Below are 15,663 nucleotides of genomic sequence, written 5' to 3'. Positions count from 1 at the left end.
CAATTTGTCGATAGGGACGGACAATCATGAGGTGAGCCAGCCTGCATCAACCCCTCCCCTTTTTCTTCAGTCTCTAACAACCCGCCAGTTCCCCGCTACGAAATAACCCAGGGTCCGCCAACCGGCGATCCGATCCCCGATCAAGTCGCAAACGATCGCGCGGTGGTGATGATGGCGCCTCATCCGTTGGCCTGGGCTCCAGCCCTATGCCCTCGTCCCCTCCCGCCGAGTTCAACATTGCCCACGGCGGTGACGACGATGACGATATTGACGAGGAGGCTCAGATCCAAGATGACCTGGATGAACTCGATGAGATGGCCGAGGACGATGTCGACTTGTTCCGTGAGGGCTTCGAGGCCGATTACCGAGATCGAGAAAACGACACCTACGAAGGCATCGACCTCGATGAGGCAGACTACGCCGACATGGATCTAGGTGCCCGACGACAGCTGGAGTCCCAACTCAACCGAAGAGACCGAGAGGTAGCCCGCCGACAGCGAATCCCCGCAGCTTTCCTCCCCGGCGACGACGATGAAGGCGATATTGATCTGACTGCCCAACCCCGCCGCCGACGCCACCATTACGACGAGGACCCTGACGATGTCATGGACACCGATATCATGGCCGAGGAGTTGTCTCTCGAGGCTCTCGGTGATGTAAAGGCTGCGAGCTTGACCGAGTGGGTGTTGCAACCGTCCGTCCAGCGAACCATCAAGCGAGAGTTCAAAGCCTTCTTGACATCGTACACCGACACGTCTGGATCGTCTGTCTACGGTAACCGCATCCGAACCCTCGGTGAGGTCAATGCCGAGTCCCTAGAGGTCTCATACGAGCACCTTTCGGAAAGCAAGGCCATTCTTGCTTACTTCTTGGCCAATGCCCCCGCCGAGATGCTCAAGCTCTTTGACGACGTCGCCATGGACGTCGTCCTCCTCCATTATCCCGATTACGAGCGCATTCACTCGGAGATTCACGTGCGCATCTTCGATCTCCCTGTCCACTACACCCTCCGTCAGCTTCGTCAATCTCATTTAAACTGCTTGGTACGAGTCAGTGGTGTCGTTACTCGACGATCCGGCGTTTTCCCCCAGCTCAAGTATGTCAAGTTTGACTGCTCCAAGTGTGGCGAGACCCTGGGACCCTTCCAGCAGGAGTCCAATGTCGAGGTCAAGATCAGCTACTGCCAGAGCTGCCAGTCTCGTGGTCCCTTCACCCTCAACTCTGAGAAGACGGTCTACCGAAACTACCAGAAACTCACTCTCCAAGAGTCGCCTGGCACTGTCCCCGCTGGTCGATTGCCCCGCCACCGAGAGGTCATTCTTCTCTGGGATCTCATTGACAAGGCAAAGCCTGGAGAGGAGATTGAAGTGACGGGAATCTACCGCAACAACTACGATGCTCAGCTCAACAACCGCAACGGTTTCCCCGTGTTTGCTACCATTCTCGAGGCCAACAACGTTGTCAAGTCCCATGACCAGCTGGCTGGTTTCCGGATGACGGAGGAAGACGAGCATGAGATTCGCAAGCTAGCCCGAGACCCCAACATCATCGACAGGGTCATCAACTCGATTGCCCCTAGCATCTACGGACACACAGACATCAAGACAGCCGTGGCTCTTTCCCTGCTAGGCGGAGTGTCCAAGGTTACCAAGGGCATGCATCACCTGCGAGGAGACATCAACGTGCTCCTCCTTGGTGATCCCGGTACTGCCAAGTCCCAAGTGCTCAAGTACGTTGAGAAGACGGCACACCGTGCTGTGTTTGCCACTGGTCAGGGTGCCAGTGCAGTCGGTCTGACGGCTAGTGTCCGTCGAGATCCTCTGACGAGCGAGTGGACATTGGAGGGCGGTGCTTTGGTGCTTGCTGACCGAGGAACCTGCCTGATTGACGAGTTTGACAAGATGAACGATCAAGATCGAACATCCATCCACGAAGCCATGGAGCAGCAGACCATTTCCATCTCCAAGGCCGGTATCGTGACAACACTGCAGGCTCGATGTGGTGTTATTGCCGCAGCCAATCCCATCGGTGGCCGATACAACTCTACAATTCCATTCTCCTCAAACGTTGAGCTGACAGAGCCTATCCTGTCACGTTTCGATATCCTCTGCGTGGTCCGCGATACGGTTGAGCCAGAGGAAGACGAGCGCCTTGCCAGGTTCATTGTGGGCTCACACAGCCGTAGCCACCCCTTGGCACAGCAAGACTCGATGGAGGTTGAGCACGATTCGGCGCAGATGGAGACTCAGGGTACATCGACATCTTTGAAGCACGAGGGCGAGATCCCGCAAGAGCTTCTGCGAAAGTACATTCTGTACGCCCGAGAACGGTGCAAGCCGAAGCTGTATCACGTGGATGAGGACAAGATTGCACGGTTGTTCGCCGACATGAGACGAGAGTCTCTGGCTACGGGAGCCTACCCAATTACGGTATGTGGAGATTTGTTTGTGTGACGCAAGGCGAGATATTAACGGGAAGTAGGTCCGTCATTTGGAGGCTATCATCCGAATTAGCGAGGCATTCTGCCGAATGCGACTGTCGGAATACTGCTCGACGCAGGACATTGACCGAGCCATTGCGGTGACGGTCGACAGCTTCGTAGGCAGCCAGAAGGTGAGCTGCAAAAAGGCGCTAGCGAGAGCGTTCGCCAAGTACACGCTTGCGCGGCCAGGTAGCCAGAAGAGAGGCGGAGGCAACAGCCAGAGGCGTCAAACGGCGGTGGCGAGCTGATTGGAGACGCTGGGCTTTCATTTTAGGCAATTCTTGTCATGTTTAACGAGCTAGGAGCGGCGTGGCAGGGAATAGTTTAATGATATTTGGGGGCGGCGTGGCGAAGGGTATTTCTTTGCTTGAAGATGATCCGGAAGGCATTTGATGTGAGGTGCTTGGTAACGAACGAACACGGAGATGGGATGATGCATGGTTGATGATGGATATCCAACTGTAGAAGAGTTTTATCTAGTTAGGCACATGGACATGGTTGCATGCAGCTGCTTGAGGAATGTACTACGTGGTAATGCGAACCTAAGCGCTGTGTTTGTTCAACTTCGTGGATGTGATGTGACTGGGGCCGTACCCGGATCGTGTTGGTTACCAATTCGTTGGTGGTTATTTAAATCTTGTGTAGGCAGGCTGTTACAAATCATACATGAAAGCAGAGAAGGCTGAAGCTTCTTGGAGACGGATAAACATTGAAGTGCCTGGCCATTGAAGCCCAACGTGATGATGGATGAGGAAGAATGCCTTGCTGGGGTCGTGTCTGGGAGATATTCGCAGCAGTTGGGGGCCGTCGAGGGGTAAGACGGATAGCAAAGTGATGACGATGTTTGACGGATGGGACGGAGCTGCAAAATGGTGGCTACGTGGGAGGATTTATTAGTGATTACTGTACAGCTGGGTTTGGTCAGTCGTCGCAAGTCTGCGCCACACGTACAGCGAGGATCTACAGAATAGTCAACTGGGCGCAGCAACCTCTGACGAGGCTGGTTCATTACTAGCCTTGGTCGACAAGCTCAGGACAATAGTGGCAACCGGGGTATGGGTTTAAGAAATGAGATTGGCTCAGGAAGCCAGCCGTTGTTGATTTCGGGCAAGATGGACGGCGCGATATCGTAATCGGCGCTGGTGTCGCCGCTCTGGCAAAGTCTAGTGAACCACTCCCGCGACAGAGGAGCTTGATGTACAGACGATCAATCAGACGATGACGCCTGGGAGCTTGGCCTGGGAGCTTGGCCTGGGAGCTTGGCCCGTCAGCAGAGGAAATGAACTAGGATCTGCAGAGTGCCAGGGCTGCGGTATCACCAAGGCCACCACCCTCGTTGCAGTGTGGGGATGGGACGATGCAGTCGCCATGGGTGTAAGCGGGGATCCACCACGCTTCTTGGAACGCTGTGGCAGCCAGCGTGGGACATGGTGATTCCGACGGCTATGGTATGTGAGCTATGCACTTCAGCCTGATGAGGCTAGATGTAGATTCACTCTGTCTATGAGAGTCTGAGTCGCGCCATGGTGGGAAGTTCGGCTAGTTCGGGTGGCGGACGATGCGGCGCGATGAGCGACAAGCCCAACTCGTGGCACTAGGGGGCGGCTCCTTGTGGCTTCTTTAGTTAGATAGTCAAGAAACAAGAAGATGCTGTCTATTTTTAATACATTTAATCGATAGTCTTTTCCCCATCAGCCTGGGATCAACGGTTGATATACGTACTGCCTCTCTCAGCACTCACTCACTCAGCCTTACTCCCAGGAGCCCAACACTCAAAACCCACAGCACACACCCCAGCCCTGTAACCCCCCTTAGCTCTCCATAAGTCCATCCAGGCCAATTGCTCCCCTGGTTCTCCCACTCCGGGACGCCCCCCCTAGCCCCTCAACTGCGTCCCTGATAATCATCCCGCGTGCCAGATTGAGCCTCGTGCGCTGAGCCTCTGAGCCTCTGAGGGATGTGTCCGCCTGGTGTGGACATCTGTTTCTTTTCCGAGACGGGTCTTGTGCTTGTAATTGATCCGATCCTTGGCGCGCGCACGTACGCGGTACGACCAACGGTTCTTCCGCTGCCGGCGCATCGTCACAACAATCATTCTTCCTCATTTTTTTCTTTCTAATTATTGCGACACGTGCGAAGAATCTTGACTCTGCCGGCCTTGATTCACTCTCCATTCCTCGCTGCTTGGTCGTAGAGTTGCTTTGGCTGACATCCGTCTCACGCACCTCCGCCACTCACTGCCGCCCCTCCGTCGCATCCTGCTCGACGATCTGCTTCCCGCGACCAATTGACCTGATTCAGCGCTCAATTGTCGCGAAGCTTCCATTGTTTCCTCTCCGGTACTTGAGTGGGACGCACTCGCCTGGATTGCCATGGGGCTATTGTCCCAATCTCGCCGCACCCGACTGTCTTGCTAGAACCCTCCACGGCGGGATACTGGACACTCACACCTACTCCTTCATCATGGCTGGTTCATCCGCCCTCCCTCTGAACCTCAACCCCGTCTACGCCCCTCACGACAACACAGACGGCGTCTCCGTGCTCTCATCCTCGCCGTCGTCCGCAACCCGGCGCAGCGCAAACCACTCCCCGCGGCCGCTCTCGTCGAATCCCTTCGCCGGCGCGGGCATCTTCCGCAGCCCCAGCAGGAACAGCGGCTACCGGCAGATGCACGACGGCCACGAGTTGTCCGAATTCGACGACACAAACAGCAACACGATTGCGGCCGACGGCTCCGACGCCGGGAGGGGCAACTCCCGCGGGCTCGGCATCTCCATGACCCGCAACTCCGGCCGCGTCCCGGCCGGTGGGAGCCCGCCGGAAACTCCGCATTCCAACCAGGGCCTTCTCGACAATACCTCCTCCGTCGCCTCGCCTGCTATCGGGCTGTCTCCCAATCCGTCTTCGGGATACCCTCCTCCGACATATTTGAGTCCGGACGTCTCCCGCCCGCCTGCCATGTCTGCATCCATGAGCGGCCCGGACAGCATCTGGACTCCCGCTATGCCTTCCTCCAGCCGCCACTCTCACAATGATCCCGATACTGAATCCATGGACGCCAAGATACCAGTGCCTGAGCCCGGTTCTCGCGGATTGCTCTCATCCGGACACGGTCCCGTGGGAGTGCCTGAAGGCTTCGAACCTAGAGGTGAGGTGCCGGACGATGACTTTGACGACGACACCTTCTATAGGAAGTTCCAGGAGCCGCCGAGCAACTGTTGGTCCAATCAAGATATCCACCAGAAGCGAACTAGTTGGCTCTCTGTTACAATTTACGTCCTGTCCGTTTATTCTACCGTCGCGAGCGGCATCTGGCTCGTCACTGCAATCCTCCAACCCAGATGGGGCCGACAGATCTCCTCCAAACACGGCCTGTTACCCTCCACGGCCACCACCTTGTCCGCGCTTTTTGCAAAGACCATTGAAATGTCTTTTGTAACGGTATTTGTCTCCTTCATCGGCCAAGTTCTCACCCGGAGAGCCTTCATCCGCAAGGCCCAGGGCATGTCCCTCGCCGAGATGACGATGCGCAATTGGGTCATCCAGCCGGGATCTCTCATCACCCACTTCGAGACGCTGCCCTCCTCCGCCATGACTATTCTCGGCATGTTATGCCTGACTGCCACCTTTGCTTCTGCTTTCTACACCACTGCTTCCGATGCCATGGTCTCGCCCAAACTCAAATCCGGCAAGTGGGAGAACAAGGAAATGACTGGCTTCGTCCGCGCCTCGTACGCCAACACACAATACGTCGCGTCCGACTGTGCCTATCTTCTTAATTTAAAAGACGATCCCTCGGCTAGTGAGTCTTGTGAGAATATTCAGTTCTCGGGCCATTCATACCGGAATCTACTTAATTTCATGACTACATGGACAAACATCAACAAAAACGGCACCATTATACAAAACGACTTGGACAAGCGACCCCGTAGTACCATGCTACTGTACGATAATACCACAATGTACTCCCAGTGGATCGAAACTGAGCACAGCAATGTGACGGCACAGTACGCAGAGACGGGCAGGATCATCAACAACGTCACTCTCGCCATGCCCCATCCCGGCGTATACGCTGCTTCCACGTCCAATATCAACGGCATTCTCCAGCCCGACGATCTTTCTGGAGTTGGCGAGTACGCCGTCCGAGCCGGCGTCGTTTCCCCAGCCATCAACGTCCTCTGCGCTAACATGGACGCGGACGAGCTGGCTCCTCTGGTCTACACCGAGTGGCCCAACGCGCAGAATGACAAGACCGGCGTCAGCGATCAAATCAAGGGGTGGAGCGGTTGGGAGGGCGAGGTTCCGCAGCCAGTTGACAAGAAGAACAAGGAAAACTACCTCAACCGAACTGACGTCGACGACATATTCCAATGGGGGCCAAAGTACAAGCGAAGACCCCCGGTCTTTCAGCTCGTAAGTTGCTCGACGACCCGTGTTGCAACATGCGCTAACAGCTTCTCTCAAGTACCCCTACGACTTCAACCTGCTGGCCAATGCCACCGTGACGGGATCAGACGCCATCTACATGCTGGGCAAGACGGCCGACTTTAACAACTACACCCTCTGCCAACTGCGCTCCTGGACATCTCCCAACTGCTCCACCCAGTTCAATATTTCTGGAACTGCTGGTGCGAGTCTGACGGCTCATTGCGAGGACCCGAACGATAGGGATAGTTACCTGCGATCCTTTGACGCCGACCAGGGATGGTCTGCGCCCTCGCTGGACTGGAGGGTATGATGCCACCTATTTACCATCTAGACGTCTACACGTACTAACTTCATTAGTGGCTCGCTGACCAGTGGCGATTGTCCATGGATCTCAACGGCGGCTCCATCAACAACAATGCATCAAACGCACGCGTCCTTACACAGCTCGCCCTCCAAGAGCCCAAGCTCCCCACATCTCTACCATCTATGGCCGAGGCCTTCGCCGTCTACGCCAGCTCCCTCGTCGTCATTGCCTCCATCGACACGCCCTTCCGCCACTATTGGGACTACGACGACCCCAACAACGTCGTCACGAGCGGGTCTGGTCACCGACAGGCCTTCAACGCGTCCCTCATCACCCAGCAGTACACGTCCGGCCACATCGACACCTGGCAGAACCTATTCTACGTCATCCTCGTCCTCGTCTTCGCCATCAACTTGCTCTGCCTGGGATGGTTCATCGTGCGCTCCGGCTTGGTGACAGACTTCACCGAGCCACAGAACATTTTTGCCCTGGCCATCAATAGCCCGCCCAGCGCGCAGTTTAACGGCAGCTGCGGCGGCGGTCCGGAGAAGAAGCATCTCGAAGTGCCTTGGCGTGTTGCATATGCACACAGCGCGAATCACTTCTTCTTCGAGGAGGCGAATAGCGGGTTACCGAGTGGGAAATTCGCGACTGAGACTGTGTGTACGGGCCGCGAGCTTCCGCAGGCGAGGCATGGCAGCTACAAAAGGTTGAGCAACAGTCGGGGATGGTTGTAACGAGGACCTTCTTGAGAGGTAAATGAAATTCAATAATTGTTTTGGATATCGCATATAGCAAGGAGTTTTGTTGTCATTGGTGGTCTAGCGCTTTGTGGGCAATTTCATCGGGATGATGGAGGTGACGGGAGTAAATGGCATCCAAGTATATACACAAAGCCACTTACACAATTGCATGAATATGTTAAGCGCATATCCTAAGCCTGAACTAAATACTTGGCCCATTATAAAACTCAATACTAAGCTCCATCTACTAAAACTCATTGCATTTGCCAAACTCAAGTTGTCGCCAGTGTGCAACTCCATCTGACCATGTATGCTTCCGCAACGAGAATCGGAAGCCTCCAATTACAGACGAGGACCGGGGAAAGTAAAACTTATAGTGAAACTAAGGCTCAAAGGAAAGCTGCATAAAAAGGACACTTGAAACACATGGTTATTCCTTGGACTGAGGACTTCAGAGACAGTCACGAAGCTGCCAGACTTGCTTTACCAAAAGTGACAGCTTAGGGCTCACCTTTTTAACTCGGCCCATGACGAAAAGAAATAGGGTATCTGGTACGTTTTGTAAGATCGTTACCTGCTCTACGAGCATCCCAGAGCTCGAGGCGCGCCCTTAAGACAAAGACGAACTAAGGCTCTACGTAAGTCGTCAAGTACGTGACCAAATATTCTGGTGACTGCATCGGCGCTAACTGGGCGCTGAAGGCAGGGAGGGAGCACTAGAAATGCGCCGTCCTCGAGTTCGGCGTGTAGTTGCAAGACTACGGGACGAGGCTTGACGTGGTCGACCTCTTCCACCTCTCCGCCGCGTCATCCAATCCCTTGACTTGCGGAATTATTAAAAAATATGGCAGATCTGGGTAGTCCTGAAGCCAGTCAGGGATCGAATGGACCTACCCCCTTGAAGGTTCCCGCCGTCTCTGATGCCTTTTGGTTTAGGACAAGAAAGAAACAAGGCCAACACAGCTCTACCCACGTAACCTTTGCAACAGTAGAGGATTTACTGCCTGAGGTTACATGGGTCATGCTTCCGAAAGATTTACTTGTTACTCTAATTTCTGTACTGGTGTCCATACGCTATTAAGAGTGCAACCACACAATGCAGAGATCACTAGAACGTCGCGACTCGCACCACGAAAACAAAACCACCACCTCGGCTCTAAGAATCGTCATATATATTTATCGCTGAACTGCCTTAATTCTAACGTAAAGCGTAGGTTTAGCCCACGTATTGAATGCCTTAACATGCTGCAGATCGCCACTAGGATCCCAAACATCCACGGCATTCGGGTCATCCAGATCAGCTCTCTCAACGTCATAATGCCACAGCAGGCTCCCTAGAATGAGTCTTAGTTCCAGGTAGCTCATGTGTTTTCCAATACATCCACGGGGTCCCAGAGAAAATGGCTGGCTAGCCTCCCTGTTCTCATCTGCGTACGCAGCGTCGGTCCACCGCTCAGGGATAAACTCGTCAGGCCTGCGGAAGTTGTGCGGCGAATGCGTGGCAGCCCAGCTATGGCAGGAGACAGTGACACCACCGGGGAGGAACTCGCCTGCGACAGTATCGCCGTTTTCAGGAACTGTCCGGGTGAGACCAGTAGGTACAGGGGGGAAGATGCGCAGGGCCTCGTCAATGCAAGAATTCATGTACGGTAGATTCTGCAGGCCCTGCGAGTTCATCTCATCTGCTGATTCGAAAGCCGAGCGAATTTCCTCTGTCAGTTTCTTGTAAGCGTGAGGAGTGCGAAGGAGCCACATGAGGAGACCAGAGAGAAGCGAGGCGGTAGTCTCGGATCCAGCAACAATAAAGAGGGCCGAGTTGAGGATAATTTCATCCTGTGAGACACCGCCCTTCTCGTTCTGTCGGAGGATATAGTAAAGAAAGTCACGATGTTCTCTTCGTAAGCCTTCTTCGATACGCCTATTTGAGGGTCAGCTTCCACCCCCTCAAATCACGGAAGGGCATTCATACTTGAGACACTTCTCCTTGCTCATCTCCAGGTGCTGAAAGCGCTTCAAACGGAGGTCGGATGGTATCAAGGTGCACAGTAGTTTCTGCATCATGCCACCGGTCTTAAACATGCGACGAGTAGCCTGCTCAAAGGCGCCAGCCTTGATGGTCTGTGTGATGAGAGAGACCCACGCGTGGAAGACACCATCCCTAAGGCAGCCGAAAGGCTCGCCAAAGGCCATATCGCCGATGATGTCAAATGTGGTGAAATCTACGAAGACAGTCAACCAGTCGTAGATGCGCAAAGGGCGGGGGACTTACTGAACCAATCGCACATATTTGCGGATTTTCCAGTAGCCGCGAACGGCTTCATCTTTTCGATAAGGAGATCAACATAACCCCTAATGATGCTCTCCTGCTCTAGAAGAGCCTTTTGGCTAAAGGCATGGGAAAGGGCACGACGCTGGCGAGAGTGATCGGAGTCGCCTGCCATGGTCAGGGTCGTGGACCCTGGGATGTCTTGCACGGAGCCAACACTAGCAAATTGGCGTTAGTGGTATCCTCATGGAGTGGCAAAGGGATGTGGGGGTGGTTACTGGATGGCTTTGTGTAGGAGTTAGCATTGGCTGGTTGAGTTGGTGATGTGATGAGACTTACGATCCTTGTGGAATTGGGGATGACCCTGTCGGTGACCATAGATGTCTTTCCAGGCTTGCGGGTCGGTGAACGTAAGCTCATTGGGCATGGTTCGCACGATAGGGCCATATTTCAGATGAAGTTGGTGCACGTCGAAGGGCCATCGTCCGCGGAAGAGACCCCAGATGCTGTAGATCTAATGGACGTGTTAGCAAATGGGTTATGTGGCGTACCGTGGAGCAGATGGAGAGACTGACTGGTGAGATGCGGGCAAAGAATGGCCCGGGGTACTTTGCCAGGGGGTGGAAGTAAAGGTTGTAGACAGATACAGCAACCAGATATACAACGAACTAGGGTGCTAGTTAGCCAAGGCCCAACACATCTCCGACTCATGCCAGAACAATGGGAATCATGTACCGAAGCCAGACAACCCAAGGCAACAGTGCCAAGGTTTGTAAAAATGTACTCGACAGCACCCATTGTTGATTGCTTAATCCTTGTCACTGCCACGGCAAACTAGTGCCACTGAGGTAGAGAATAGGATAGGGTTCAAAAGACGGAATCATGGCTTCGCTCGCGCTGAAATAATAGTATCCAGGTGTGCTGACCTGCACACTAGAGACGGAGACCCGCTATTAGAGGACCTGTAAGTGGAAAGACGGGCGTTCCCCGCCATCGGTTGGCGACCTGTGACCAGTGACGATTTGCGGATATCCATTTCCGCGGCTTATGAGTGGTGCAGGCCGGGAGTGAGGGATGAGTAGAAGTGTTGAGGAACGAGCAATACGGGCAAATGTAGGAAGAAGAGTTCCGAAGTGAGGGGATGATGGATCTACAGGAATGGAGATTTATCAGGTGAAGCTTTTCACGAGGGCGGGATATGGGAGCGATGAACGGTTGTGGTGGAGGGCATCTCTAGGGAAGGAGTTTCTCAACAGCAGTGTAGGATAGAATGTTATGTGTTCATAATTAAGCGATTTGAACTAGCTCTAAGGAGTGTGTAGTCGTACTTGTGGCAGAATGAGGGGAGGACGGAAATTCTCATCTATATAGAGGAGATGGTGGAAGTTGGGTCATTTGAAGCGGTTTGGGATGGAGTCGTAAAAAGGGAATTGAGAAAACGCACCGCACATCCTAAGAACATGCACTAATCTTGGTATAAAGCTCACCAACCAAGATACCTAAGCAGATTCAATACAGGATAAATATTTAATAATACGTTGAAATGAATTTTACCATTCTGAGCCTCATTCCGCGCGGCCTACCCTAGACCGGCTGACGGAATGACACCTGCCCATTGTTGAATGGGAGGGAGGGCAACATCGCATTCGCTTGACTGCTCCGTAGTACAGACCGGACAATACCGGGTTTAGTGATCGGCGTGGAGGTTGAATACAGCTTCTCCCGCTGACAGGCGTCTGAATGGGAATTAGGGTCTCCGCGTGCTCCGTCCACGGGTACTCCATAGCGGCGGTCCTAACAGGTAATGAACCAATCTCTCGGGATGAAGCCAAGATCCATGACGCCAGGCCGTCAGCCACCAGCAGTGCGGTTGATTCGTGGCGCTGGGCCGGTGTCGTCCCCCAAACGACCCCAGCGAGCGCTGTCCAATCCCGACGCCGCCATAGCGAGGAATTGTTCGCCATGGCGCCTTAGTCTGCTCCAGGGTGCATGGCTTCGCACTCGGATCCGCTTGGGTGCCGGGATGGCGGCCACAGGGAGAATAATGCGTGGGCTGCGGTGAGACGGCGAAGCAAACCCCCTTCAGAGGGCCCTTTTGGTTGGAGATGCAGTCGCGATTGTGTTGCGTCGTGTTGCATTGCATGTGTAATAAGGCTGAATATAAGGGCCACGCCGCTCCGGCCTCGTGATGCCGACTCCGCGCGGAGGTTACCCCGGATTTCACCGGTACCAGGTTTGGATGGAAGCCGGTTTAATAACAGAAGCCAACTAATAAGCACCCTGCGAAGCACCCTGCACCGCACCTCGCTTTCTCGACGAATTGGCTGCTCCGAGAGCCTGCAAGCCTGCAAGCCTGCAAGCCTCCAACGGCCGAAAAGAGTCCACAACACCACGCAATTCGCCAAGGCACAAGCGTCTCCGCCAGCCAAGGAACCCGCAAGCACGACGAGAATGTCAATGGACCACGCACCACGCACCACCACCACCATGACCACCACCAGCAGAATCAGCACTACCACCACACACGGCCACAACGTCAGAATGCGCATACGAGAAACAAGCCCATTCTGCGGATCAGGCAGAAAATTGCCTCCACACGCGGCACTCTCCGACCCTATCCACACGTGGCGGGCCTCTTTGCAAGTTGACGAGAACGAGGGCCGAGAACAAGGGACGTGGAACCGGAGGCTGAAGCGGGAACTGGAGCTGGACCTGGGAGCTGGAGCTCAAAAAAGACACACTTCCCGTCCGTCTTTCTGCCCTTTTGCGGTGAATCACCTCGAGCCATCTCAGTTTCTCGCCTCGTCTTCGACTTGATTGTGTTTATATCCATCCTCCCCTTTCCCGGTCGTCAGCCAGCCGAACAGCCTTTTCTTGACCGGTGTCACCTCGACCTGTAATTCACTCGAGGTCCTTTCTACTAGGAGAGGACAAATCACTCACAACCTCTGCAACAACATATAATACCCGCTCAACTCGACTCTCACCGAAGTGCTTCCTGCCTAAGCATCGCAAACCAGCAACCTCCCTGATGGCCGTCAACGGCACTGGCACTTTCCACCGCACTCGCCACGACGAGGACGAGGACGTCGACAACTTATCCCGGAATGTTCTCGCCGAGTCCTGGAGACATTGGCCCAATGAAGCTGCTGTTAGTGTTGCACCCGGCACTGTGCCACCCTGTTTGTGCGACTCTTGCTGATCCTGACAAACAACCAATATAGTTTGACAACCTCGAGGAACATCGCGGCCCCCTCCCCCTGAAGGTCACAGGAGAGATACCAGCATGGGCTGCCGGAGCCCTCTACCGCACAGGTCCAGGCCAGAGCCGCGTCGACAAGACGCCAAAGGGGACGCACTACGTCAGCCACTGGTTTGACGGCTTCGCGCATACTCACCGCTTCGACATCAACGCCCCCAGCGCGCCAGGAGAAAAGACGACCGTGACCTACTCGTCCCGCCGCCAGTCCGACGACTATGTAGCTCGAGTCAAGAAGAAGGGCTGGCGCTCAGGCATCTCATTTGGCCAAAAGGCCGATCCCTGCGTGGGCCTCTTCGCCAAGTTCATGAGCGTCTTCGAGCCGAAGCTGACCACGTACAACGTCACTGTGCAACCCAACGTCCCCGGCATGCCTGTTGGAAAGTCTGGCCACCGCGCGGGCGTCACGAACCTCTACGTTGGCACCGACGTAGCCGCCTTCCAGCGCATCGACCCGACGTCGCTGGAACCACTGGGACCGGCCACGCAGGCCGTCTTCCACCCGGATCTCAAAGGGCCGATGTCTAGTGCGCACGCCCAGCGAGATCCGGAGACGGGAGACTTGTTCAACTACAACCTGGAGTTTGGCCGGACGCCGACGTACCGTGTGTTCCGCGTCAACACCGCGTCCGGCAAGACGGACATCCTCGCCACCATCAACGAGCCGGGCCTGCCCGCCGTGTACATGCACAGCTTCTTCCTAACGCAGAACTTTGTCGTGCTGTGCCTGCCGTCGTCCCATATTCGGTGGCACGGGCTCGGGATAGTGTGGCAGCGCAACATCGTTGATGCTATGGAGCCGTTCAACGCATCGAAGCGTTGCCGATGGATTGTGGTTGATAGGCGAAATGGCAAGGGAGTCGTGGCGCGGTTTTCAACACCGGCTGGCTTCTTCTTTCACAGCGTGAATTCGTTTGAGGAGACATTCAAGGACGAAAAGGGTGAGGAGCGGACCGCCCTTGTGCTGGACTATGTCGAGTACGACAGCCTCGATGTCATCAAGGGATTCTATTACGACGTCATTCTCGACCGCAATGAGGCGACCAAGAAGTTCTGGACCAAAGGAGACCGGTTCAAGACAGCAACTCCGCACTTCGTCAGATACAAATTCACCATGCCTCAGCTCGGCACCGCCCCGGACGTGACCTACACAGCCACGGCCGAAAAGCTCCTGACGATCCGGAACCCGCACGCCGGTGACCTGCCGACGATCCACCCGGCCCGCCGGTGCAAACCGTACCGGTACGTGTACAGCACGTCGAACCGGGGGCTCAGTACGCTGGTGGACGCGCTGGTCAAGACGGACGTGGGGACGCAGGAGGCGCTGCTGTGGGCTGGCCCAGAGGGACACATGCCCGGAGAGCCAATCTTTGTGCCGCGGCCGGACGGGACCGATGAGGATGACGGCGTGGTGTTGAGTGTTGTTGTGGATAGTGTGTCTTCGAAGGCGTATCTGATGTGTCTGGATGCGCGGACGATGGAGGAGGTGGGGAGGGCGGAGGCGGAGTTTGCGATTGCCATGGGGTTTCATGGGGCACATGTTCCCTTGCCTTCGTGATGGAGAGAGAGACTATGCTGCGATACCACATTTGTATATGTACGGACGGACAGTGAGGAGAAAGGAATGAGTGACAGATATCTTGGGCATGGGTAGGGGGTGATGGACGGGATGGGGGAGCAACCTTTCAACAATTTCACGACCGCTTGTGATGATGATGATAACGACTTCAAGGCATAAAGCAAGCGACCACCCAAGTAACAATTTAACCAATCTATTTTTTTAGTCAAACTCGAGATGAACATGATCATGGCTTGACAGCTTGGGTCGAGCTAGGCTCAGGTGGGGAATATATCGTACCATTTCTGAAGTTTTGCAACCCACCAGCCCAGCGTCCGCACTTAACAGAACAGAGCCTCATACAAGCAAGACACAAACGGGCACGCAATCCACGGAGGGAAAAAAAAAAAAAAAGCCACCCCCGCAAAACTCGATCCGATCTTGCTAATTCCCAAGATGCCGGAACCTGGGGGGAAGTGCAGCAGCGGCACGGGCACGGCACGGCGGCCGCAAGGTACTCCGCGAAATGCAACGGTGGACCCAAAAAATGGCCTGATGCGTGATGCCATTCTCCCGCCTTCTCCAGGGATGGCAAAGACCCCGGAGTGAAGCTTAAACTACGT

The 15,663-nt window shown here is 54.8% G+C and overlaps 5 protein-coding genes across 5 annotated transcripts; 4 read left to right on the top strand and 1 right to left on the bottom strand.

Annotated features, from left to right (window-relative positions):
• Positions 1-206: 206 nt before the first annotated feature.
• Positions 207-2,730, top strand: BGZ61DRAFT_495799 (MCM2/3/5 family-domain-containing protein; the record flags this gene model as incomplete). Its single annotated transcript, XM_046250941.1, has 2 exons — positions 207-2,429; positions 2,482-2,730. The coding sequence occupies 2 exons, from the start codon at positions 207-209 to the stop codon at positions 2,728-2,730; spliced, it is 2,472 nt and encodes an 823-aa protein (XP_046102077.1).
• Positions 2,731-5,124: 2,394 nt separating this feature from the next.
• On the top strand, positions 5,125-8,184 carry BGZ61DRAFT_424426 (uncharacterized protein). The gene is made up of 3 exons (XM_046243604.1): positions 5,125-6,895; positions 6,948-7,214; positions 7,268-8,184. Exons 1-3 carry the CDS (start codon positions 5,150-5,152, stop codon positions 7,949-7,951), a joined length of 2,697 nt encoding a protein of 898 aa, XP_046102076.1. The 5' UTR covers positions 5,125-5,149; the 3' UTR covers positions 7,952-8,184.
• Positions 8,185-9,133: 949 nt separating this feature from the next.
• Positions 9,134-11,021, bottom strand: BGZ61DRAFT_534825 (averantin oxidoreductase; the record flags this gene model as incomplete). Its single annotated transcript, XM_046254195.1, has 7 exons — positions 9,134-9,875; positions 9,927-10,176; positions 10,227-10,441; positions 10,502-10,508; positions 10,563-10,737; positions 10,799-10,891; positions 10,959-11,021. 7 exons carry the CDS (start codon positions 11,019-11,021, stop codon positions 9,134-9,136), a joined length of 1,545 nt encoding a protein of 514 aa, XP_046102075.1.
• An 849-nt stretch (positions 11,022-11,870) lies between these two features.
• Positions 11,871-13,208, top strand: BGZ61DRAFT_60377 (uncharacterized protein). The gene has a single exon (XM_046256902.1). It carries the CDS (start codon positions 12,213-12,215, stop codon positions 13,038-13,040), a length of 828 nt encoding a protein of 275 aa, XP_046102074.1. The 5' UTR covers positions 11,871-12,212; the 3' UTR covers positions 13,041-13,208.
• A 46-nt stretch (positions 13,209-13,254) lies between these two features.
• BGZ61DRAFT_534824 (carotenoid oxygenase) lies at positions 13,255-15,040 on the top strand (the record flags this gene model as incomplete). The annotated part of the gene is made up of 2 exons (XM_046254194.1): positions 13,255-13,374; positions 13,448-15,040. The coding sequence occupies 2 exons, from the start codon at positions 13,255-13,257 to the stop codon at positions 15,038-15,040; spliced, it is 1,713 nt and encodes a 570-aa protein (XP_046102073.1).
• Between the last annotated feature and the right edge of the window lie 623 nt (positions 15,041-15,663).

The sequence above is a fragment of the Ilyonectria robusta genome, assembly GCF_021365365.1.
Source record: "Ilyonectria robusta strain PMI_751 chromosome Unknown BGZ61scaffold_15, whole genome shotgun sequence".
NCBI lineage: Eukaryota > Fungi > Ascomycota > Sordariomycetes > Hypocreales > Nectriaceae > Ilyonectria > Ilyonectria robusta.
The sequence above is the reverse complement of the archived record's forward strand: the minus strand, read 5'-3'. Positions and strand labels throughout refer to the sequence as shown.

Coding starts and splice junctions, on each gene's coding strand:
- BGZ61DRAFT_60377 (XM_046256902.1), top strand. CDS start 12,213: ATGGCTTCGCACTCGGATCCGCTTGGGTGCCGGGATGGCGGCCACAGG.
- BGZ61DRAFT_424426 (XM_046243604.1), top strand. CDS start 5,150: ATGCACGACGGCCACGAGTTGTCCGAATTCGACGACACAAACAGCAAC. Junction 6,896..6,947: donor GACCCCCGGTCTTTCAGCTC/GTAAGTTGCTCG, acceptor GCTTCTCTCAAG/TACCCCTACGACTTCAACCT. Junction 7,215..7,267: donor CGCCCTCGCTGGACTGGAGG/GTATGATGCCAC, acceptor TAACTTCATTAG/TGGCTCGCTGACCAGTGGCG.